This window comes from Schistocerca serialis, chromosome 11 (assembly GCF_023864345.2).
Source record: "Schistocerca serialis cubense isolate TAMUIC-IGC-003099 chromosome 11, iqSchSeri2.2, whole genome shotgun sequence".
NCBI classification, from domain to species: Eukaryota; Metazoa; Arthropoda; class Insecta; order Orthoptera; family Acrididae; genus Schistocerca; species Schistocerca serialis.
Window position 1 is genome coordinate 167,865,027 of NC_064648.1, and position 26,489 is coordinate 167,891,515.

The 26,489-nt window shown below is 44.1% G+C and overlaps 1 protein-coding gene across 1 annotated transcript in view; it reads left to right on the forward strand.

Moving 5' to 3' along the window:
- The window catches only part of LOC126426594 (neuralized-like protein 4), a 294,930-nt gene extending 269,735 nt beyond the window's left edge, over positions 1-25,195 (forward strand). Inside the window, exons 30-33 of the mRNA XM_050088488.1 lie at positions 5,474-5,768; positions 14,458-14,615; positions 21,117-21,234; positions 21,893-25,195. Of these exons, the coding sequence (XP_049944445.1) occupies positions 5,474-5,768; positions 14,458-14,615; positions 21,117-21,234; positions 21,893-22,121 (800 nt within the window). The 3' untranslated portion in view covers positions 22,122-25,195. The remainder of the gene's footprint in view (positions 1-5,473; positions 5,769-14,457; positions 14,616-21,116; positions 21,235-21,892) is intronic.
- The last annotated feature ends 1,294 nt before the right edge of the window (positions 25,196-26,489 follow it).

Consider the following 26,489-nt stretch of genomic DNA (forward strand, 5'->3'; position numbering starts at 1 on the left):
TTTTTCCTTGACTTTCGTTTTCTAAAGTGCTGGGAAATTCTACACCCGTGTATAAAACCATAATCATTCAAAGGATGAATAAGTTTCCCTTTCCCGATGGAAAATATACTGTCACTTAACACAGAAAAAGTGTGTTTCCGCCCAGGAGAAAGTGTATTTTTAACCAGAAAATGCGGGAATTCTTTTTTTTCCTTGTCCACGTATACTCCCCAATTTGAGTAGTTATTTTATAAACTCTGGGAGTAATGCAGTAAAATAAATTTACTAAAATAATTATGATAAATCTTTATACATATTAACTAGTACATAATCAGAAAGTGATCACTTTCGTGAGTTACAAAGATATCTGCTTTCCGTGTACATGTAGGTACATATCAAAGTTAATCGATCGATGACAATGTATCGAAATCATTTATGGAAAGAAATTTAATATTATTACGTTTTGTAGTTGAGAATAGTTTTTCTGTTACATGCGCAAAAATGTGGAGCTGTAGGCCTCATAGGACTGCAAATTTTGTAAAAGTCTTCAATATTTTGTGCTTCTAAACATTAGCAGAATAAATAGGCTTACTGTGAAATGGCAAAAAAAAAAAAATTTAAAAGATTGCAGTAAATTTCAGAGATTGTGAGTAAACACTCAATCGACCAGTGCACGACCTGCTATCGATTACACCCAACCGAAACGCATAAGGACTCTGTCTGCTGAGTTTCAAACTGCTCTGGAACCAGAGGTAATATGTCTGCAATAGTTCAGTGATGTGTTAAGAATATATGAAACTGATAATAACTTGGGTGCCGCAGTCCCAGTGGGCTTCAAATGGTATAGGATACCAGCAAACCCTCAGTTCTACAAAGAATCTTACTCTTACATGTCAGACAGCTTCAGATATGCTATTGCTTTACAAATGAGTTAATGTGTTAAATTTTTGCCTGTAAGCGTATAAGCAGGAAAGTTTTAAAACAGGTTTGAACCGTTGCTTAATGTTTGTCGGAAGTTGCTAAGTGCACCCATTATGAAACACTCGGTCATCACAGACAGAGTGCTCTACACTCCATCTTAAACAAAAGCCAGGTTTTTCGCACACCTCGTGTTCGTGACGACAGATATCCGGAAGTGCGTGTTCTTCAGTCGTTTGTAAAGAGGTAACGAGCTGAAATCTTACACCTGCTGCTGAAGTTTGACTGCCCCAACAGCAAAAGTGCAGTAAGTGACTAACTTCCACCATTTTGTGGTGGGTGTCGGCAAGGAAAAGTTTAGGAAAGGTACGAAATCGTGCGTGAAGTTTGTTGGAAGTGGCTAGGTGCTCTTTCACTTAAATAGGGGACAAATACAGTCCGGGTAACATACGCGCCGCGAGTCACACTGCCTCGAGATGCACCTGCATTTCTTAACTGTAATAGCTGTCGTACGCTACTCGTCTCGTGTTAAACATTTTGTGTAAGATTATATTGGCCATCGATGTGTTACGTGTCAAATGCTTCTCGTGAGTTGAGAAATAATACATTTGCCCTATTTCTCAATCCGTGCACTCGAAGACACCAAATGAGAAATGTGCAAGTGGGGTTTCGTGTAACTAATCTTTTGACGACTGCAGTGTTACGTGGCTTTATGCTTAATTACAGACTTACTATTTTATCAGTCGATTTGTTTTCACCATGTAACACCCGCTGTTTACGTCCTCCTTCGTTGCCGAGTGATGTATCGCTTCTCGTTCTGACACTGCAACTCTTCCTTTCCTATATCATGATGAACTATTGGTTTTGACATTTAACAATCTTTTAATAACTGTGAAAGTATTACAGGCATCAGGTCCCACCTAATGTGTCACCCGCCTACACGTTTTACACAAACCTTTTTAAGACTCTATCGATGTGTTTACAAAGGGAAAGCAGAATCTCTCTTCCTTTGATGGCGTCCGATGACGACCCAGGAAGCTCGACGCCCTCGCGGCCCGGGCTCTTCCGTGGCTCGCGGTAGTTTGCGGCATTCGTTTTATTCCTCGCCCACTTGCCGCTACATTGAGCTTTCGTGTTGATCCACGGGCGATGTCTTCCACGTTATCTACGACGTAAATAAACTTTCTTCCCACAGTATTTCTGAAAACCCAAAAACAAACTTACTTACTTACTTACTTACTTACTTACTTACTTACTCACTGGTCATACCGGACTCGAGAGCCCATTACCGCAGCAACGTATTTTCGCCACCTGTCCCTGTCTCGGGCTATTTCCTTCCATTCACCTTCAGTACCTAGGCTCCTCAAATCAGCCTCCCCGTTGCCCTCCCATCTGCGCCTCGGTCTCCCCACAGGACGTTTTCCCTCTACCAGTACTCTGCTCGCTGCCCTGCCCTCATCCATTCGAGCTGCGTGACCCGACCATCGCAGCCTACGTGATTTAATAATACTGATTGTGTCAGGGCTCGAGTAGAGTTCGTGAACCTCTTCGTTATGCACTTTTCGCCACTCTCTGCTAATGTCATCCCTTTTTGCTCCGAAAATTTTCCTCAAAATTTTCTTTTCAAATACTCTAAACGGCTTTTCATTTTGCACAGTGAGAGACCAATTCTGACACCCATACGGCACAACTGGTAGAATAATAGTTTTGTATATTCTAATCTTTAAATTCCTAGACAATATCCGTGATGAGAGTAATCTATTCAGTGAGAAGTAGCACGCATTTCCCGCCCGTAAACTCTTCTCCAGTTCGGATTCGATCTCATTTCTCGAAGTGATGATGTCCACGCCTAGATACTTAAATGTGTTCACTTTTTCAAACTGCATGTCTCCAACTCTTAACATTTCCTGCTGTTGGCATTCTAGTAGTAACCAGGTGTTTAGTTTTGTCTTCACTTATCCTTACACCTACGTCTTCACTAGCCTCGATTAACGCATTCGCATTTGCTGTTACAGATTCAGTCCTATCGCTAATCATGTTTAGAGTATGTGCATACCCTAATATCTTAATATTTCCATTTAACTCCACACCCTCTGAATTATCTGCTGCCATTCGTACAATATATTCTAGGACTAAATTAAATGTGGTGGAGAGAGGGCATCTCCCTCCTTAAGTCCGTTCTTTATTACAAATTCTTCTGACTCCAATTTCCCCACACATACTCTACCTTTTGTGTTTTTCAAACTCGCTTCTATAAGTCTAACATACTTCTTTGGTATTCCAAGTTCCAAAAGAATTCTGTACAATTTTGACTGCAATACTGAATCATATGCTTTTCTAAAATCCATGAAAAGATTATGAACCGGTTTATTGTATTCGCATTTCTTTTCCAAAATTTGACGCAGGGTGAATATTTGGTCTATAGTTGATCTGTTCCTCCGAAAGCCGGCTTGGTAATCCCCCACAATTTCATCTGCATATGGTGTAAGCCTGCTTAGCAGAATATTCGAGAAAATCTTCCAACATATTGGTAATAGCGATATCCCTCTATAATTACTACAATCCATTTTGTCACCTTTCTTAGAAATTGGGATCAGAATCGACTCCTGCCACTCTTCAGGTATCATCTCTGAGTTCCATACTTTAGTTAGCACTTTGTGAACTACTTCCACCCATTTCTGTCACCCACTTTTAACTAATTCTGCAGTTATGCAATCTGATTCTGGTGCTTTATGGTTTTGCAATTTGTCGATTGCATCTCTCACTTCCTTTAACGTTGACTCAGGTATGTGGGGTTCTGCTGTATGTATTTCGTACGCCTGCTCATTTCCTGTTTCCTGGTGTACATTTAATAGATGCTCAAAATATGCCCTCCATTTACTTAATATAGCACTGGGATCGGTCAGTATTCCCCCACCATCCCCTCGAAGTGCATTTGTCGTAGCCTTGAAGCCCTTCCTATACCCATGTATGTCTAGGTAAAGTTCCCTAATGTTTTTTGTTTTACTGTTTGTTTCCATTTTTGTAATTTGATTGTTCAAATAATCGCTCTTCTTTGCTCGTAGCCTACGACCAACTTCCGTAATAATTATAATAATAATAATAATACTTATGCTATACCAATACTGACCTACTCATTTGGAGTAGTGAGATGGAGTAACACAGACCTAGAAGCACTCAATACACTTACACGACCACAGTGCCACAAATATAGAATACATCACATACATTCAGCAACAGAAAGATTCACATTAAGCAGAAAGGAAGGAGGAAGGGGATTCATCGACATAAAAAACCTACATTATGGACAGGTAGACAATTTAAGAAAATTCTTTCTAGAACGAGCAGAAACTAGCTAAATACACAAAGCAATCACTCATATAAATACATCGGCTACACCACTGCAATTTCATAACCACTTCTACAGCCCTTTAGACCACATAACATCAACAGATACGAAGAAAGTAAATTGGAAAAAGAAAACACTACACGGCAAGCACCCGTATCATCTAACACAGCCACACATCGATCGAGACGCATCCGACACGTGGCTAAGAAAAGGCAGTATATACAGTGAGACGGAAGGATCCGTGATTGCAATACAGGATCAAACAATAAACCCCAGATATTACAGCAAGCATATTATTAAAGATCCCAATACCACAACAGATAAATGCAGATTTTGCAAACAACAAATAGAAACAGTAGATGACATCACAAGTGGATGTACAATACTAGCAAATACAGAATATCCCAGGAGACATGACAATGTAGCAAAAATAATACATCAACAAATTGCCATACAACATAAACTAATAAAACAACACCTTCCCACATACAAGTGTGCACCACAAAATGTACTGGAGAATGATGAATACAAATTATACTGGAACAGAACCATTATAACAGATAAAACAACACCACATAACAAACCTGACATCATACTCACCAATAAAAAGAAGAAATGAACACAACTAATTGAAATATCCGTACCCAATACAACATATATACAGGAGAAAAAATTGAAAAATACATCCGACTGGCTGAGGAAGTCAAGGACATGTGGCATCAGGGTAAAGTTGACATTATGCCCATTATACTATCAACTACAGGAGTCATACCACACAATATCCACCAGTACATCAACGCAATACAGCTACATGCAAACGTATTTATACAACTACAGAAATCTGTAACTATTGATACGTGTTCAGTTATTCGAAAGTTCCTAAATGCAATGTGACACATACCGCACAGTTAAAAGGAAGTCACGCTTGATGAAGGTCCGTGTCGCTTTCCATTTTTGACCAGACATAACGCCTGAGAAAAGAAAGAAATAATAATAACAGTAATAATATAATAATAATAACATAATAATAATAATAATAATAACTGTTCTTACAATTATTCGTATAAGTCTTGGTCGATTTAATGAGGGGTGGGACAGGCCTAAGCCTTGTGGACACCACAGGATCCTCGGAGGTGGTCACCTCTGTCGGAAGTCCCTCGTGATGTGGGAGCTCGGAACGTGACGCGCGATGTACGTCCTGTAGCAGCCCTCGCCTTTCTGCCGCAGACGGCTTCTTCCTGCCGGGCGACGCGGGCTCCTGCTTCTGCGAGCAGTGCGTGCGCCGACTGCGGCCGCCCTCGCCGCCGCCCGGCCTGACCGTCCGCCGCAAGTCTTGCGTGGCGGCGGCGCCCGCGGCAGCGTCCGCTGCGGGGACGCCGACTGGGGCGTCCGACCCGGCCATTCCCGCCGCACCATCAGTGGTGGGGACCGGCACTGTGGACACCGGCTCGGGGCCGGCGGTTGCGGACGTGGCCGCCTTGCAGTCTGCCGAGATACTGCTGCAGATAGCTGGCTGGTGCAGGTACAGCTCTCTCTCTCTCTCTCTCTCTCTCTCTCTCTCCCCCTCCCTCTCCCTCCCTCTGTAGCTGTTAGTAAAAAAGAAAAAAAGAGGATAAAAGAAAAGGTTGAAAATGTGGGAAGAAATGGTGAATAAAAAAGGGGTTTTTAAAATCGTTAATGACAATGAAAAAGGGAAAGAATGAAACGCAAATCGGACTTCGTATCACAGAAAAGTTATCGGACTTCGTATCACAGAAAAGTTATCGGACTTTGTGATTCGGAAAACCTATTGTTGGCGTGCTCCTTGTGGCGTTTTTGAGGAAAAGTTAAACCAATTTCCACTACAAAAATTATTTGAAAGAGAACAGAGAATAACAAAATGTAACTGACAGGGGGAAATGGCATAGATAAGAGTTCATCCTTTACCGTGTTAACATGTCTTCTTTTGTGCGGTGTCCAGGTCTTCAAAAATCTCCTACTTAATTTCTGCGTGAAAAGTCTGCTCCGAAATCTTGCAATCGTCCAGGAATCACTAATTTATACAAATCAAAATCGTCTTGGTATTGAATGCAATTTATTTTACGTTCCTACTTCCATCCTCCGAATTTCATACCAACTTCCACAGCAGGTCTGCACATCAATGAGTTTTTTCTGTCCTAATCCAACCAAGACTAGCTAATAAGTAAGTTAAGCTTCCGCTCTCAAGAGACAAAAGAGTTACATTTTTAGTACCTTCATTTTCTTATATATTTTCTCTGCCGTAGAGCGGTCATACAGCTTTGACGGTATAATTTATATCTGAGGGAATGAGTGTAGCGCGGCGAAATTCAAAGTCCCACTACAAGTCAAAGTTTTCTATGTTGTGCATATTTTAAAATTCAATTACCTGGATCATTACTATCAAACTTTCTTCCGGTTCTGGAGAAATTGTGGGGTAGCACCTCGGGCCGTGTGTGTACCGATCTTATTATTAATTGGTAACCTACATGACTCGTTACGAGCCAGCGACAGAGTACCTGTATTAATAAAATGACGATTTCTCGACTGCCCCGACACCCCCGAGTGCCAGTCGTTAAGGTGCGTTGAACGGAATACTTTGTACAGACTTTTATCTTTTGGATTGCTGTAAACATTAGTGATCTAACAGTTGTGACGCTTAGTTATGCAGTGGGCTCTCCCACGTTTTATATGTGTTGTAGTGGTTAATAAAAAAAGAAAAGAGAGAAGAAAAGAAAAAGAAAAAAGGTTGAAAATGTGGGAAGAAATCGTAAGTGATAATGGTTTTTTTTTAAATTGTTAATGACCGTGAAAAAAAAGGGAAAGAGTGAAAAGCAAATCGGACTTCGTACTATAGAAAAGCTATTGTTGGGGTGGTCCTTGTGGCGTTTTTGAGCTAAAGTTAAACCAATTTCCACTACAAAACTTACTGAAAAGAAACAGAGAATAACAAAATGTAACTGACAGGGGGAAGTGGCATAGATAAATCATCCTTTACCAGGTAAACTTGTCTTCTTTCGTACGGCGTCCAGGTCTTCAAAAATCTCCTTCAATTCTGCGTGAAAAGTCTGCTCCGAAATCTTGCAATTAGTTTCATTGTCCAGGAATTTGTAATGTATACAAAACCGTCTGCATCTTAAATACAATTTATTTTAGTTGCTTCTCTCCATCCTCCAAATTTCATAACGACTTCCACAATGTCTACACATTACAATCAGATCAAGACTAGCTATTAAGTTCTTTACATCAGCATCAGATCACGTCTGCCTTAAGCTTCGGCTATCAAAGAGACAAATAAGATCTAGACTAGCTAAAAACTTTTTTTTTACGTCTTCGTCAGATCACGTCTGCCTTCCGCTTCGGCTATCAAGAGACAATCAAGAAAAAAAAAAAAAAAAAAAAAAAATACAATTTTAGTATTTTCTCTGCCGTCGAGCACCCATACCGCTGCGACGGGATATTTTTTATCTGAGGGAACGAGTGTAGCGCGGCGAAATTCAAAGTCCCGCTACAGTGTGTGCAAATGAGTTTGATTAATAGTTGAAAATGTACTTTCATTTAAATGCACAACCGAATACGAGACATCGTCATAAAAGTTTGGAAGCTGATTCAAAAGCCAGTTTTCTTCTAACCACTTCTTTATATTACAACAGTATTCATTAACTGTGTGTTTCTTACTACAAATATACCTAAGTCCCACATTTTGAGACAAGTATCTCTGAAATGTGTATGTATAAATCGGTGTTACTTTCGCATCAAAATTTATACCGACTGATCGCCATGAGTCACTCGAGCCCACGAGTTGTCAGTACTTGAAGACGAACAGTAAAGTGTTCCACCTCTCGCACCATCTGTGTACGGCAGCGCTACTTACCTCGTGGTCTCGAGGTAAGTGGCCAGCTTTACTTAGCGCGTAACCGAATTAACCGACGTGAATTAAAATGAGGCACCTCGTAAAACTTTAGTGTGTCTGTAAATATTTATGATTGTAACTGAGCAGGGAAACTACAATCTTAAGAGGCCCTTAACATTTGTCGGTATTTGTGATTTCACTGTTAGATGGTAGGTGCATATTATTTGCATTGCCCAGCACAGTTGCCCGGTTTAGCCTCTTGCGACTATTTTTTTATGGGGCTATATAGAACAACTAGTTTGCAGGGATTTTTCCCAGGACCGTTGTTCAGGTGAACGACAACACTTGTCGAGCTGTCGGCAACACGCATGTCAATATGCCGGAAAGAGTTGAAGGAAACTTCAGAGTTCAATTAACGGAGTGTATTGAAAATAATTGATGCCTTTGGCGTGATATTATCTTTGAAAATGTGTAAAAAGTAAAATTTAAGTGTTGTACTTGGTGTTGTTCAAAGTATTAAGTGTATATAATATATCTGCATACTTTTTTTAATCGAATTTGTAAATAAGCAAGTTGCTCTGTCCCACACTTCATATACGTACAAAGACCAAACAGTATTTAGAGGAAAAAATATCAAATCTTCGTGCAACCTTCGCCGTGTTTCGTGAAAATACGACCTCCGTCGTGTGTCTTGAAAATAAAGCAGACAATAAAATAGACATTAAGAAGACAGAAAATCTACTTGAGTAATGTGATTGATCACGGACAGAATACAAAGGTTATATACCGGTCTACTATGTCCCAATCCTGACATATGCATCCAAAACCTTGGTTATGAAAGGAAGAGAAAGAAGCTAGTGAGATGAGATGAAATTCTTGAGGAACAGTACTGGAGTGACAAAGATAGACAGGTTAACAAATGAGATGATCAGAGAGTTAATGAAGGTGGAACCATTACAAGAGGAGATAGAGAAATCGAGGCTGAGATGGTATGGGCATGGCAAGTGAATGGAGGAGGATGCACAAGATGAGACTGGAAGGAAAGAAATCGAGAGGAAGATGTAGAGACAGATGGCTGAAAGGAGTGGAGGAATGCGTCCAGAAAAAAGGAGAAGACTGCACCGAGGTGAAGGCAGAGAGATGGTGGCAAGACGGAAGACGATGGACAGGCTTGCGTTTCAAACAAACCCGGTCAGAGGCTGGAAACTGTCCAAGATGATGATGATGAAACAGTGTAATGAAATTATAGCCACCATGTTAGCAGATGGTGTCACCATTCCATTTTTATACGTGTGCCGTCTTTACTGTGCTGTACACGTTAAAACTCTACACTCTACACTCGGCACTGCGATCCAATGGTCAGTGTGGCCAAACTGTTCACGATGTGGTGAGTGGGCAGTTTACACGCCGGCGTGTCTGGCGCCCCTGTCTCACGTAGTTGACAGTGACCTGAAAGTTGCACCTTAAATCGGGCTTCAGTTGACGGTTTGGTCACTTGACTGAAATATATAGACAAATTCTATTTGATCACTATTTCAACTCAGTTATTCCTTCACGTTTCGTTTATTGATTCGTCAATCTATTTGCTTGCTGCCAGAACAGAATAATGTATTTCCAGCCTCGTTTATGTTATTCATTTCTTCGGCTCATTTGGCGAGGAAATACGGTGCGTATTTTAACGACTTGAGGTAAGGTTACCAGTTTTATTCACAGATTTGTTTCACTTCCCCACAGACCAATTCAGGTTATTCAGGTTCGAGCACATGCACGACAATCTCCTGCGGGTCAGAGAAACCCGTACTTCCATTTATAGGACATTCGTGCTCCGTAAAGTAGGCTACCCGTCACTCCTCGCCGAGACCACTGCGCAGAAAAGAGCAGCCGGCGCACTGTCGGAAGAGCGAGCGTTTCCCATTTCCTGCAGACGCAGTTTTGCTGCGGCACAGGTAACGGGCTCGTCAGGGTGTGCAACTGAAATGGTGCGGCAGTCAGTGTGTGCGGTACAGGGAGTTTCTTGTGGGCGAAACTTCTAAACTGCGCACAGGTTGACTGCGAAATGCTGGCAGTGTGTGGACAAAATGCAGTGTCACATCCAGCCGTAGTGAACCGACGTCGACAATTTGCCAACGCCACACATGCGCGCTCGGGAAATCCAGACTTCGGCAAGCTAAGAGAACGTCGAGGGGGAAACAGATGTTCTGACAGTAAGGGTATTCGTACAGTGGTCCTGGAATGGCTCACTGACTCAGGAGGGGATTTCTAATGTCAGAGAATTCAACAGTTGGTACAAAAGAATGAGATTTTCACTCTGCAGCGGAGTGTGCGCTGATATGAAACTTCCTGGCAGATTAAAACTGTGTGCCGGACAGAGACTCGAACTCGGGACCTTTGCCTCTCGCGGGCAAGTGCTCTACCAACTGAGCTACCGAAGCACGACTCACGCCCGGTACTCACAGCCTTACTTCTGCCAGTACTTCGTCTCCTACCTTCCAAATTTCCCGAGTTTGAGTCTCGGTCTGGCACACAGTTTTAATCTGCCAGGAAGTTTCATATCGGCGCACACTCCGCTGCAGAGTGAAAATCTCATTCTGGAAACATTCCCCAGGCTGTGGCTAAGCCATGTCTCCGCAATATCCTTTCTTTCAGGTGTGCTAGTTCTGCAAGGTTGACAGGAGAGCTTCTGTAATGTTTGGAAGGCAGGAGGCGTACTGGCAGAAGTAAAACTGTGAGGACGTGGCGTGAGTCGTGCTTGGGTAGGTCAGATGGTAGAGCACTTGCCCGCGAAAGGCAAAGGTCCCGAGTTCGAGTCTCTGTCTGGCAGACAGTTTTAATCTGCCAGGAAGTTTCAGTTGATAGAACGTTCAGATGTCATTTACAGAGACGTGATGTCTGTGTTCAAAATTAGTATTGTGTTCTTGTGTCACTTTGAGTTGCAGTGCAGCATTCAATAAAAGTTACTCGGCCCGGCGTTAATGTGTAATGCACTTGTCTCGTATATGTTTAGTACCTGCTACTTCATCCCTGTTTGGTACGAGTCCCACACACTTGGGCACTGTTCTCAGGTGGATTGAAAGAGTGTATTGTAAGCAGTCTCCTTTCTAGGTCTGCAGTATTTTCCAAGAATCCTGCCAGCCTTTCCAACAGAGTGTAACTGGCAAATTGTGTAGCTGGACTGAGCCAATATGAACCTTCCGAATGATCTCTCACCTTGACGCTATTTGTGATAACTTGTACATTAATTATATCTTTTTTTACGGTTGCTTTTCTCAGAGTTTCTCGAAGTAATGGACTTGGTGTGGAGTACCACAAAATTGTGGTGTGTGACTTCTTCACGATCTGCAGAGGGTCCGGGGCTGTAAGAGAGCTCCAAACTCTGCCAGCTACTAGATGACGTAAACACCCTTCAATAACTCCTGTATATTTCGTGATACGGGCGAAATACCCTCAGACTTCGAGAAGAATATAATAATTCCAATTAGGAAGAAAGCAGGTGATGACAGGGGTGAAAATTACAAAACTATCAGTTTAATAAGTCACAGTTGCAAAATACTAACACGGATTCTTTACATAAAAATGGAAAACTGGTAGAAGTGGACCTTGGGGAAGATCAATTCGGATTCCGTAGAAATTTTGGAACGTCCAAGGCAATATTGACCTACGACTTATCTTAGAAGATAGCATTTATAGGCTTAGATAAAGCTTTTGACAATTTTGACTGGAATACTCTCTTCAAAAGGGAGGAGTAAAATACATGGAGAGAAGGACTACTTACAATTTGTACAGAAACCATACGGCAGTTACGAGAGTTAGAGGGGTACGAAAGGGAAGCAGTGGTTGAGAAGGGAGTGAGACAGGGTTGTAGCCTCTCCCCAATGTTATTCAATCTGTATATTGAACAAGCAGTAAAGGAAACAAAAGAAAATTTGGAGTAGGTATTAAAATCCATGGAGAAGAAATAAAAACTTTGAGTTACGCCAATGACATTGTAATTCTGTCAGAGACAGCAAAGGAATTTTGTAGAGCAGTTGAATGGGATGGATGGTGTCTTGAAAGGAGGATATAAGATGAACATCAACAAAAGCAAAACGAGGATAATGAAATGTAGTCGAGTTAACTCGGGTGGTGCTGAGGGAATTAGATTAGGAAGTGAGACATTTAAAGTAGTAAAGGAGTTTTGCTATTTGGGGAGCAAAATAACTGATGATGGTCGAAGTAGAGAGGATATAAAATATAGACTGGCAATGGCAAGGAAAGCGTTTCTGAAGAACAGAAATTTGTTAAAACATAGAGTATAGATTTAAGAGTCATGAAGTCGTTTCTGAAAGTATTTGTATGGAGTGTAGCCATGCATGGAAGTGAAATGTGGATGATAAATAGTTTGGACAAGAAGAGAATAGAAGCTTTCAAAATGTGGTGCTACAGAAGAATGCTGAAGATTAGATGGTTAGATGACGTAACTAATGAGCAGGTATTGAATAGGATTGGGGAGAAGAGAAGTTTGTGGCACAACTTGACAAGAAGAAGGGATCGGTTGGTAGGACATGTTCTGAGGCATCACGGGATCACCAATTCAGTATTGGAGGGCAGCGTGGAACGCAAAAATCGTAGAGGGAGACCAAGAGATGAATACACTAAACAGATTCAGAAGGATGTAGGTTGCAGTAGGTACTGGGAGATGAAGAAGCTTGCACAGGATAGAGTAGCATGGAGAGCTGCATCAAACCAGTCTCTTGACTGAAGACCACAACAACAACATATTTGAGAAACATTTTGTAAGAACGTTTTACAGTTGTTGGTGGACAGATCTCTTTTTCAACTCGTAACTCATAAATAGTTAGATACAATCGTCTCTGTAGGCAGGACGGGAGTTTTGTTAAGCTGTTTTCGGCTGCTCCCACACATCGCCACTGTCGGCACCGCCCCTCACTCTGTGACTCCCGAGACTTTGCAGAGCCGGGGTGCCGAGTAGGCGCGACTCCACGACCGTGGGCGGAGGCCCCCGGCGACACTCTGTGCTCGTGCTTCTCTCGCCGCGGAGACTGAAGAGTGCGCTGTGGGAAGTTCTCGTGTCGATGTTTTTACACGCACATTTTTCGTCTGTCTGAGAGGAAGGAGTGAAAAGTTTTGTTCTGAGTGGACGGCATGTCTTACCAGAGTGACCTTCCATTTCACATCCTTGTACATTTTTACACCCAGGAGTTTGGGTGAGCTGTCCGATTCAAATTGTGACTTGTCCATATAATACTGAAGTGCACAGTTTTGCAGTTCCAAATATTTAAAGCGAGTTGCCTATATTTGTAAAATTTTCAAATTACGAAAATCTCGCTTGATATTAATTGTCATTATTCCAGGGGAAGAGAGACCCTTTGCCGAGACGTCAACCTTACTCGGCACGTAGGCGACGGTGAATTAATAGTATAAGAAAAATTTGGCACGGTTATTAGATTGGCTGGGTGACCTGTACACTAACGTGGAGAGGTAGCCAGTGGTGGGATCGGCTTTCTGAAACCGTCTGTACAGTTATGTAGTTGAGGTCCTAGCCATTCAGCGTGGTGGGCACTCATTTGAGAGTAATCAGAAGTCACATCATTTTAATCACCGTATAAGCTTTCCAATCACACTCTTTTCTTTTCTTAACATTTTTTTTTTTCCACTTGTAATCTTTGTCCGTGTGAATTTAATTATTATTATTTATCTTTAATAATATGTAAACATTTGAAAATGCTTATCTATTGGTTAAAAACAAATTGAAAATAATCTATTTATAGTGACTTTGCACTGTAGTCAAAATTGAATTTTTGTTGGAGTATGTACTCTTTGTCTCAACCTTATTTATATCAAACAAACATTTAAAACGTGAATTCTTAAAGCACTGTGGACAAAATAATACAGGTGAAGATGTAAACAAGAGAAGAGACTGTAAGCAAAAAAGACATTCAGACAAAATGAGGAATAGAAATAATGTGTGCAGTAACACGGACTAAAATAAAAGATGATAAGACAAAAATAGAGGACGATAAAATGGAGGAAATTAAATGGAAGTTACAGCATAAAAATAATTAAAATCACCGGAACAAAGATTCCAAGCAGAAAAAGAATCATTAGAAGAAAACGAGAGCAAATGGAGAACTTAATACAGGGATTGAAATGATCCTACAGAGGAAGAGAAATAAAAAATTACATTTCGACCAAAGTCATTTTGATAAAGATTTTAAAAATTTCGTAGCATCTGACAAGATTGAAAGCGGAAATGGACAGATTCATAAAGTAGATCCGACCACCGGAGCCGCTCCCGGTAAGTGCCGAAGTCTCGACGACGGCCACTCGGCCCGGCCCTCACGCCGCACCCCCCTGCCGACAGGTTCCCCCTGAAGAGGCGGCCGAAGCCGTCTCCCCAGGAGGGCGGCGACAGCGCGGGCGCGCCGCCGCAGCCGTGCGCGGGTTGGCACGTCGCCTTCTGGGGCGCGCGCCTCGGCGACGTGCGGCAGGTGCTGGACCGCGGCGAGCTGCTGCTGCCAGGTGAGGGAGGAAAGTAGTCAGATGTGTACATGTACCAGAGGCCGTCCAGTGAGTAAAGAAGGTTTCACAATACAGGGGTACTCTTTAATAATAATAGTAATACCAATACTGACCTACTCATTTGGAGTAGTGAAATGGAGTAACACAGTCCTAGAAGCACTCAATACACTTACACGTTCACAATGCCACAAATATAGAATACATCACATACATTCAGCAACAGAAAGATTCAAATTAAGCAGAAAGGAAGGAGGAAGGGGATTTATCGACATAAAAACCCTACATTATGGACATGAATATAATGGAAGGAAACATTCCACATGGGAAAAATTATATATAAAAACAAAGATGAGGTGACTTACCGAACAAAAGCGCTGGCAGGTCGATAGACACACAAACATACACACAAAATTCAAGCTTTCGCAACAAACTGTTGCCTCATCAGGAAAGAGGGAAGGAGAGGGGAAGACTTCCTTTCGTCTTCCCCTCTCCTTCCCTCTTTCCTGATGAGGCAACAGTTTGTTGCGAAAGCTTGAATTTTGTGTGTATGTTTGTGTTTGTTTGTGTGTCTATCGACCTGCCAGCGCTACATTATGGACAGGTAGACAATTTAAGAAAATTCTTTCTAGAACGAGCAGAAACTAGCAAAATACAGAAAGCAATCACTCATATAAATACATCGGCTACACCACTGCAATTTCATAACCACTTCTACAGCCCTTTAGACCACATAACATCAACAGATACGAAGAAAGTAAATTGGAGAAAGAAAACACTACACGGCAAGCACCCATATCATCTAACACAGCCACACATCGATCGAGACGCATCCGACACGTGGCTAAGAAAAGGCAGTATATACAGTGAGACGGAAGGATCCGTGATTGCAATACAGGATCAAACAATAAACCCCAGATATTACAGCAAGCATATTATTAAAGATCCCAATACCACAACAGATAAATGCAGACTTTGCAAACAACAAATAGAAACAGTAGATGACATCACAAGTGGATGTACAATACTAGCAAATACAGAATACCCCAGGAGACATGACAATGTAGCAAAAATAATACATCAACAAATTGCCATACAACATAAACTAATAAAACAACACCTTCCCACATACAAGTATGCACCACAAAATGTACTGGAGAATGATGAATACAAATTATACTGGAACAGAACCATTATAACAGATAAAACAGCACCACATAACAAACCTGACATCATACTCACCAATAAAAAGAAGAAATGAACACAACTAATCGAAATATCCGTACCCAGTACAACATATATACAGGAGAAAAAATTGAAAAATACATCCGACTGGCTAAGGAAGTCAACGACATGTGGCATCAGGATAAAGTTGACATTATACCAATTATACTATCAAGTACAGGAGTCATACCACACAATATCCACCAGTACATCAATGCAATACAGCTACAGCCAAACGTATATATACAACTACAGAAATCTGTAATTATTGATACACGTTCAATTACCTGAAAGTTCCTAAATGCAATGTGACATATACCGTACAGTTAAAAGGAAGTCACGCTCGATCAAGGTCCGCGTCACTTTCCAATTTTAACCAGACCTAAGGTTTGAGAAAGGAAAGAAGATAATAATAATAATACAGAAACTGAATTTACACATTTTGAAACATACTTTCTTTACTTTTCCACACAGTTGCCTTTGACATCGAGGCATTTGTCGTATCTCGGCACCGATTGTCTGCGCCTTCTCCGTACCGTACGGCCGCCCGGCTGTTCGACCAGAACGGGTCGCAGGGGTGTCCTCGGGTCTTCGCGGTGTGCCGGCAAAGTGCTCTTTGGATTTTGGAAATGGTAAACGATCTGACAGTGTCGGGTCCGGAAGGTAGGATGCTCGAGGGTGCTCCGCCGGAATTGCTCGAGCGGCGAGGCTCGTGTCTGCCGGGCGGTGTGCGGGTGTGCACTGTCGTGCGACAGAATAGTTTCCCGCGAGAGCTGGCGACTTCGGCAGTTCCGGATAGCTTGGCGACAGTGTTCTAGAGTAGCACGGCGTGCGTCGCTGCTTTCTGTCGCGAAACAGAGTGCAAAACGGACGAGTATGACCGCTTTTTAGACAGTTGCTTCATTTGGGATGGGGTATGAGAGACCCGTGTTTCGTCTCCTGTAACGATCTAGTCGGCAAACGTTTCACCGCCGCTTTCGTAACACTCCGAGAATGCTAACACGGCACACATTCTCGCAGGTTTCTGGCTGTACGTGAGCACGTGTGGCCCTCTGCTTGCACGGGGTTTGCGGTACCTCGAGTGCCGAGTCACAATTTCGTGCGCAATTGAATGACGACCTCCCTGACACCGGTTACGCAAGTCGCTAACCGATATTCGTCTATCCTCTCGAACGGTGCTATCCGCCTCGTGTTTTGGCCTATCTTTGGTGACCGAAGTTTGCCCCGACCTATCTGGTATGAACGTATGTTCTCCCATTCTTAACTGTTACGTCCACTTTCAGACACTGTTTGCATTCCTTACACTTCACCATAAATGGCAACGAGTCTTCGGAAAAATTTACTGGGTCTAACATTATCCACCTGCAGAAAACAAATAACTCCTCGGCAACTCGCACACGATGGTATTCGCAGTGGCCACAGTTCGGGACGCAGCTGTCTCCGACGAACCGCGTGGTGAGGTCCGACTTACGACTCTTGCGGCAACTGCCTGCGTCACACTTGGCGCCAGAAGCCGACGGGGGCTGCCACGAGATGGGCAGACGGACTGTGTGTGTGCAAATATTCTTTGCTTTCTGGATGGTCCTTGTAGTTTAACTTAATGTGGTACACTTAATATGACTAGACTTTATGAAAGGCTACTGTATTACGCTGACAGTTGTAATTATAAAATAACTTTGAGCAATATATATTTAATGATTTATACTATGTCTACGCTTATGTTGTGTCTGTATGTTGCATTACACTGTCGTTGAGACACGCACGCGTGACTGAAGGGCTGTGTAACGTAATGTAGACAATGTGACATACGGAGGTCTGGCTAAGTCCAGGAGGGATGCACGGATAGCCAGAATGGTCGAGGTGACCACTTCAATAAGCAGGAACTTCTGCTTCGACTCGTCGTCTGGCGCATATTCCTTGTGTCCGGTGCCGATTCCGTGTGTCACTAGCAAAATATGCAGCTGAGAGCCATATCCGCGATTTGCAACCTGTTCTGTAATTACATTTTATAAATTGTGGAAATATCATGTAACAGCTTAAGCTGCTGTTAAATTTATTCTTTATTGTCCCAGCAATTTTGGGCAAAGACTATTATCGAGCACAGATTTTTGTTAACAGCAAGACTTGCATACATACATACAAACATACATACATTACATTACTTTACATAAAAAACCCAACCAGAAATATAAAAATTAAAAATACTTTTTATTCACACAAAAGGAACCACATGACGATACATTAAATAGAGATGCCACATTTTTGACGTGTTTTCGTTATGTGTATATGTATGTAACTGTTTCTGTAAACAGAAATCTGTGCACCATAATGGTGTTTGACCAGAGACAGTCATACAATAATCAATAAATTCAACAGCACTTAAGATGTTACATGCTCTAATTTCTACACTTTGTCAACTGCGGAACACGATCGACAAAAAATATTTCATTACTGTTTCTGTTTTGTTTATAATCAGGCAATTTTTGTATAAACATTTACTAAACTGGATTGTAACACTGATAATGTGTGTCAAACATTCTAACAACACAGTGAGAAAAATAGTAAAAACGAAACAATGCGTACACACAGAATATCGAATACAGTGACCGAAGAAAGAAAATTGCGGCACCGAGGAGGAGTCGTGCGACGTGAACAAAAGTTTGTGGGCACGTTTCTACACCTGAAAGGTAAAGTCAGTCTCATAAAGGAGGCGTTAGTAATGCCGCTACGAGGGTGCAAATCGGGTTCGCTTCGAATACGTGTCGTCGTAAGCACCGGTTACCTTCGATATCGGACGTGGCGAGCCGACGTTAGTCGTGAATGGCTCTGAGGCGACAAAGCTACCGTTATCCACACCTCACTCGGTGCGAACGAGGTCTCGTAATAGGGCTACAGGAAGCTGGACGTTACCGCTGCAGTATTACAGAAAGACTCGGGAGGAATGTAGCCACCGTACACGACTGCCGGCAGCGGTTATGACGACAGGAGGAGACCCGGCTCCGGATGGCCGCGTGGCACTACCGAGAGGGGAGACCGTCGCGTTCACGTGCGGCCCGAGTGCACCGTACTGCAGCTGCAGCGGCAATCTGAACAGCAGCTGACACCACAGTGACACAGTCAACTGCTACAAATCGGTTACTTCGAGGGCAGTTCTGAGCCAGATACCCTGTAGCGTGTGTTTCACTGACCACAAACTACCACCACTTGTGACTCGAGTGGAGTCGAGTGAGACCTCGCCGGAAGGCAGGGTGGAGGTCTGTGGTATTTTCAGAGGAGAGCTGGTTCTGCCTCCGTGCTGGCGGCGGCCGTGTGCCGGTTAGGATGAGGCCGGTCGAGGGCCTGCAACAGACACGTCTGCGTGCCGGACGCACTGAATCGACACTGGGAATTACAGTCTGGGATGCGATTCTGTGGGACGGCAGGAGCACCCGCGCGGTTACCGTATTTACTCAAATCTAAGCTGCACTTGAATGTAAGCTGCATCTGAAAAAGAGACTCAAAATCGAGGGGGAAAAAAAATTATCAGATTCTAAGCCGCTCCTGAAATTTGAGACTCGAAATTCAAGGGGAGAGAGAAGTTGTAGACCACCCCTCCAAATAGAAACAAAGTTGCTCCTTTTTAATATGAGACACAATTTAGGTCGAATGAATGACGATACAGCTACAGTAGTTTGGTTCGAGTCGTAAGCTTAGCACTTAAGCTTTACCAGGTAGCCATTGATATACGTCAGACGCTTCGTCCGTATTTACACGGGTACCCTTCCTTTTTCACGTGCTTTGTCTGGTTTGAATCGATTGCTATATTTTGCTTTGACCTGATAAGTGCCGTTCTCTTTGTTATAGGTGTTTGCGTCACTCTAAGCTGAAAATGCATTACTGTACTGTGTCGTGCATTGTTTGTCGCATTCTGATAATGAGTGTTTACGGCAAAGAGAGAGAGAGAGAGAGAGAGAGAGAGAGAGAGAGAGAGAGAGAGAGAGAGAGAGAGAGGGGGGGGGGGGGGGGGGAATTGTCTCATTAGCGAAACAATGGCAAGAGACTGCTATTTGTTGTTACTTACACTGCTGCATTCTTTGATAATGATCAACAAGAACCAAATAATAGACGGCGTATGATAGAATTTGTTCCGAACGAGAGTTTAGCGAAAATTTTTCTCCGTTTGAAAACCTTTGCAGACGCCTCTTTAGTACATTACATTCTGCACAGATGGTAGTCATCTTAGATTCGTGCTTCATTTATGACTGTATCACTATTCAGCATAAGAGTAAAACGAATATAAACATGACATTATATGTATATTCTTCCGCATTTGCTGTTGTCTCACTCTAGTTTCGTAGTTTATTAGGCAGACAGGATTTAAATGACATAGCAGCAAACACGAAAGAATACATGGCATAATGTTTACATTCTTCTACCTTTTCTTTTAATTTATTTACTGACGCATAGGTTTTGCCGTCAGTATTTATCTTTGTGCCTGCAAAGCATGCCTGTGTAGCGCTACAATATTAAACGGCAGAAGTTAGTTGCTGCGGCACCTACCAACATTTTTCAGAACTTCCACATACTTTGCACTCGAATCTAAGCCGCACGCGGTTTTTTCGATTACAAAAACTCGAAAAAACGTTCGGCTTAGATTCGAGTAAATACGGTATTCCACGCACCCTGACTGCAAATCCGTATGCCAGTCTAGTCATTCGACCCGTCGTGCTGCCATTCGTGAACGGCATTCTGAGGAGCGTTTTCCGACGGCATAACACTTGATCGCATACTACTGTCGTAATGCTACACACACTAGTGCGTGTCGAACGTCGCCTCGGCCTGCTCGATCGCGAGATGTGTGTGTAACCGAATACGTACGGGGCACCATCGGACGATAACTCCGGTGGCGTCCAGAGACGGCATTAACCGACCCCGTATCGACTGACCGAGTGCGACGGGCACGGGACTCCGTCTCACGTACTGACATGCAGAACACGTACCACACAATGCGTCCACTTTTGCTTGCTCGCATTCGACGTTCTGCTGGTTAAACCAGTTATTAATGTACCTGCATTTCGCATTTGCAATGCCTTACGTTCATCACTTACATATGTTACTTAGACAGTGGTATACTCTCGAAATTACGTTACTCTACATTAATTATTTATTGGTGTTCTAATTTTTTTTTGTTTTTATGTATTTATTTATTTTTTTATTTTTTTCCCCCCCATTAGTGTACAAGACGAGGTGTAGAAATAGTTTTCCAAACTAATGACTCCGTTTTGCTTTGGTGGTGGACAGGTGAGCTGGGCCTGCAGCGGATGCGGGACAAGTCGGACTCAGAGGGCTCGCAGCTGGTCTTCTCTCCGGACATCCGGCACGCCGTCAGCAAGACGTTGCCCTGCCGCAAGAAGTCAGAGTGAGTTTTGGAGTGGGCCACATTTGTAGCACGAGAATGTCGTACACTTATCCGTTTAGTGCTCGCTTACCGGGTGGGCAGAAACGAGTCGATAGCGAGGTCAGAGCCGAGTGGGGGACTTTGAATTGGGCAAAATTTTCTGGATATCCTAGGATAAAGGTGCACGGTTGAGGAACTGTGGCTCTAAAACGGCACCGAAACGGGGACAGGTACGACGTGGAAGCCCGTACATTGAAACCAATCTCCCCTGCCTCCTGCCCCTTATACAATGAAGACTGTTACTTACTAAATAACTGAAGATAATGGGTTCGACCCCACATCCTAGCGAGGCAATCAAGCTGAAAGGGCAAAGATTTGATAAAATTTCAGTTGCGATCTGAAGACCTTGCTGTCTTGCACGGACACCATTATCGACAACAATCTCATCACCATTCTCAAATATGGCTATAGTCATCAAATGTTGTCATTATCATCATCACGAAATGCCGTCGTCGTGGTCATCACCCTTATTAAATCGTCATGTCGTCATCATCGCCCTCATCGAGTCATCCTTATCTCGTAGTCATCCTCGTCAAGTTGACATTGGTGTTATCGTAATCATTATAATCATCATCGAGTCTTCATCACTCGAGTTGCAGTACAATTCTTCTCCTCGCAGATTCCTGGACCCCAAGACGCGGCAGCGGTACCGTGCGTGGGCGGCGTTCCAGGTGCTGGTGCAGCCAGGGACGTACAAGGTGTCGGCTGCGCGGGCGCCAGCCCAGGCGGAGGCGGAGGAGTGGGTGACCAAGGAGCGCGGCACGACCGTGCTGTCGGCGCTGCTGCTGCGGCTGCGCCCGGCCGACGACGACGCGGCGCCCGCCACGTCAGCCGAATGCCGCGGCTGAGCCGGGCCGTACTGCGCTCCGCTCTCCCGCTCTCGCCGGTTTACGCTTTCTCGTTTCTGTCTTACCACGCCAGTATTTGCAGACGCCGCCCCTCCCGACAGGGCACGCCGACCGTGCCGTCGCGCGAGGCTAGACGTGTGGCGGGGACGGGGGCGGCGTTTAGCTTCCGGCCTAACTGCAGTTGCTGCGCTCGCCTGTACGAGCACGCCGAGCGCTCCGCCTGGAGGTGTGTCTGGTGACTGGGAAGACCGGACAGCTGAAATACGTACCTCGATGCCTCGATACGGACTCGAACTAATGAAGAGTGAGGTATGACGATCCACCCCCGCCCGATTCTCTCCCACTGAACTGTGCACGTGGAAATGTTTCCTCGTCATTCGATATACGTCCATAAGGGTCTCTTATAATTTTGTTTTCGTGTGCCTCTTTACAGATTTACGATAAGAGACATTATTTAAAACATAACGCAGTTTACTAAAATGTAGACTTTCACGGCCGGAAATATCGTGTCCATTATAATTATCCAGGCTGTTAAGCTGTGGTCGGTTGACGAATTCTGTGTCAGTTCCCAACGTTTCGTCTCCGACTGCAGGAGACGTCTTCGAGGGGATCCGTAGCTCGCTACTGACTGAGCCGGTGGGTGTGTCGGAGCTTCCGTCGAGCTACGGACCCCCTCGAAGACGTCTCCTGCAGTCGGAGACGAAACGTTGGGAATTGGCACAGAATTCGTCAACCGACCAGGGCATAACAGCCCGGATAATTACAATGGACATGATAACACACTTAATGAACAGCTAGAAGGCTTGAGGGGTCTATATGAATGGGAAGACTGACTACACTTTTCTAAAAGGTGAGAAATGTATGACTTAGTGTGTTAGAACAGAAGTGGAAGGTATATGCCCTCTATGAGTTTAGAGAGAGATACAAGCACACCAGCCTAAAGAAAAAAAGGTGTGCATGAGTGTGGCCTGCAACCCCCCCCCCCCCCCTTCCTCACGCGCACACACACACACACACACACACACACACACACACACACCTATGTACACACTTTAAATTTTTACACGTATTACAGTAAGACAGAGAGAGAGAGAGAGAGAGAGAGAGAGAGAGAGAGAGAGAGAGAGAGAGAGAATGCATAGCAATATCTGCCTGAAGGACTTGTTAAATTGCATTTTACTTCGTCACCCAGAAGTTCTCATTAAAAACAAAGAATCTTGTATAAAAGATGACGGTAATTAGCCAGTTTGAGGTGTCCCTAATGTATTGGAAGACAGGGTGTATTATTCAGTAGTTGACAGTATTACAAAACGGACAGATTGCTAAATCAAATAGATTCTCATTTTGATACTTTCATTTATTACGTAGACACGTGTAATTGTGTTCTCCCGAGAGCTGAGACTAGTCTCTCACTAACAGTCGACGGCTTTCAGTTCCTACGCTTAATACTCGTGTAAAATTATAGACGGCATTTTGTAACTGGAGCAAAGCAGCGATCGGAGTAACAGTCTAAAAGTCGAGTAGAGAGAATCTCGATCACGTTTTCAGATTTTTATTCACCAGCAACTAGTTTCGGCCATTTCCTCGGACCGCATTCGGGCTTTTCTCCACCGTAACGGGTGCCGGTGGCGGCAGACAGAGAGAGATCCGTAAAAGTGAGGATCTCGCCGTAGTCCGGCCGGTTGGAAAAATTAGGCACCGGACATCGATAAGAAGTCATTCGTAGAGGGCAACTTACTGCAGAGGTACGGGTGCCGATAACTGAAGTTCCGACCGCGGTCCTACGGCTTGTGCCCCGTCTGTTCTCCCACACTGTTCTACGATTCTGTTCCGTCCGAAATATTCTATTAAAATGAAGGGATTTTAATATGTGAACAATTTTGTACAATACAATTATCGTATTTCACTTTAAATTCAAGTAATACGTGCCCGCCGATGGAAATTACATTCGTTACGTAACGGCCCACCCTTGTACTTTCTTGTACAAAGTACAGTTCTGAACTTCAAAATAGTCACTTCGCTCACACACGTACGTATTCCACTCCCTTTTCACTTTTACGTACGATCGCGAGAAGCGTACGCATTAGGGTTCCGTCCCATAAGTGCGTGTGCTCCGGCTCGACCGACTCGCCCGTCGGCACCGACGGTCCCCGGGTGCCGGTGTCTCCCTCCCTGCAATCACTTTCGGTGCCACGTACACTGAAACTGGCCGCCGTACGACTGCAAAATGTAAACTGGCGAAGTGCTCCTTTTTTATTACAATTTACCTGCCTACGTGGCCGACGTCACCGACGCGCAGTCGTACGGCGGTTCTCGACTCGGGGTCAGCCGGTCCGTATTTTGGTGCCAGAAAAAGTTTTCGGCGGCACTATTTTACCGGCGAAGGGAGGAGACATGGCGGTGTGACATTTCCAATCGCCAAACTCTGCACCTGTGTCCCAGTTTAAATACCGAACCTGTGCACAGTGTCTCGAGAAGTGACGGGGATGTCGAATTCGGTGGCCTCTTCCGTTCTGTTAGGGAGGAGCGGGAGGTGTGCTGGCAACAGCCTTCACCCTCTCCCTCCTCGCGTCGTGCAGCATAAACACAGCAAAACACACACAGTATTACAAATATTGTGGTGGAGCGTGTTGTAAATAAATAAACAAAAGAAGAAAAACCATTAACAGTTCCACTGTGATGCAGCAGAGGAGTGTAAGGGTACACTCAATCTGTCCAGTATAGGACCAACATCTCTACTCTTAACATCGTCGACAGGTGCAGACAAAAGAGAGCTTTCAGAGTTAGAGCACTGCATGCCGCCTCCCTTTTCCCTCCCTCCCTCCCTCCCTCCCTCTCTCTCTCTCTCTCTCTCTCTCTCTCTCTCTCTCTCTCTCTCTCTCTCTCTCTCTATCTCTCTCTCTCTCATCCAAACGCACACACACAACACAAAAACCAACCTGTGCCCCTACATTCTGCTGGCTGGACACACAGTGCCGGGATTGCACTTCAGCTGGTGGGGTGGCGGTTATGTCGACGAGAGTGAGTAAGAAGAAAAGAGAAAGGGCGGAGGGGAGGGACGTAGGTAGGTAGCAGGCAGGAAGAGAGGGCGAGGGGGGGGGGGGGGGGTGGGGCGGGGGGGTCTGACGTCTCGGAGGGGGACGGCAGGTTTGCCGGCTGGGAATGTAGGGGACACGTGTGGTAGGTGCACGGGCTAGGTACGTGATATACGGGTACCGGAGCCCGTGTCGTACAGTGCACGACGAGCGTGATGACAGGTACAGATCGGAAGATGGTGACGGGACGGGACGACGGGGAAGCGTCGCACGCGGCGTTTCGGGACCGCGGGTCGGTGGAGATAGATGCCGAGAGGTTTACAGGAGCGAGTGATATTTTGTGAGGATATCTCCTGTCTGCACAGCCCAGTAAAGTGGGAGCCCGAGGGTAGGATTCGGACGGCTCGCCCCGCGAAGCGGCCGCCGAACTAGAGCGTCTCGGGCGCGGCACCGCATTGTGCTGCCGGGTGTTCGACTCTGTTCTCGGCCACAGTTTGGCTGTGGCTGCCAGTTGTGGTGGGCAACTCGTCAGCTGCCAGCAAAAAAAAAATAAAATAAAATAAAATAAAAGTGCAGTAATTGCAGCAGAGTTTGCAGACGAGATGGCGGCTTTCACACGTAGCCCTAACTCTTATGGGATAGGATAGTCCTGTGACGGGACTGGAGTAGGGCGTACTGGGAGGGCGGATTGGGTAGGTTTTGCACCTGGGTCTTCTGCAGCAATATGATCCCTGTGAGTAATAACCAGACAACATAATATGAAAATTTGATAAAAATGTCACTTCGGTATCTCAAATGCCCGACGAAGTATTAGGGTCCACCGTGACGAGCGGAATACCTGTTACGGATTCCTCACAGACGGAGAAAGAAATTAACAGAAATATGTGTATTGCAACATTCTAACAGAAACACCCAGAATCTCGATCTTCGTTTGTCGTCTATTCGAGTGGTGCGGGTCAGTTGTGTCCTGCCGAGTAAATGAAATCAGTCATTGTGTCTGAGCATTGGCTGTTTATTTTTTAAACAAATTTTGGAAATTATTCATTGGCCCCGGTAATATCCTCTTTAACTGGAAAGAGTAAAAAGGAATCTGATATTTTGTACAATACAATATTTGCACTTGCCTAGTGTACAAGGCTGCTAATATTAAAGAGAATTTTTGGAGAATCACAGTTGAAAAAATAAGGTTTTTTCTTTATAGATATATGTATCAGCCTGCATGTATCTGCATTTTACCTAAAGATTAAACAACACTAACTCTGTGTCCACAATGTACATCCAAGCGCTTGCACAAGTATGTAAGAGTATTTACCTTTACGATTATTGTGGCAAC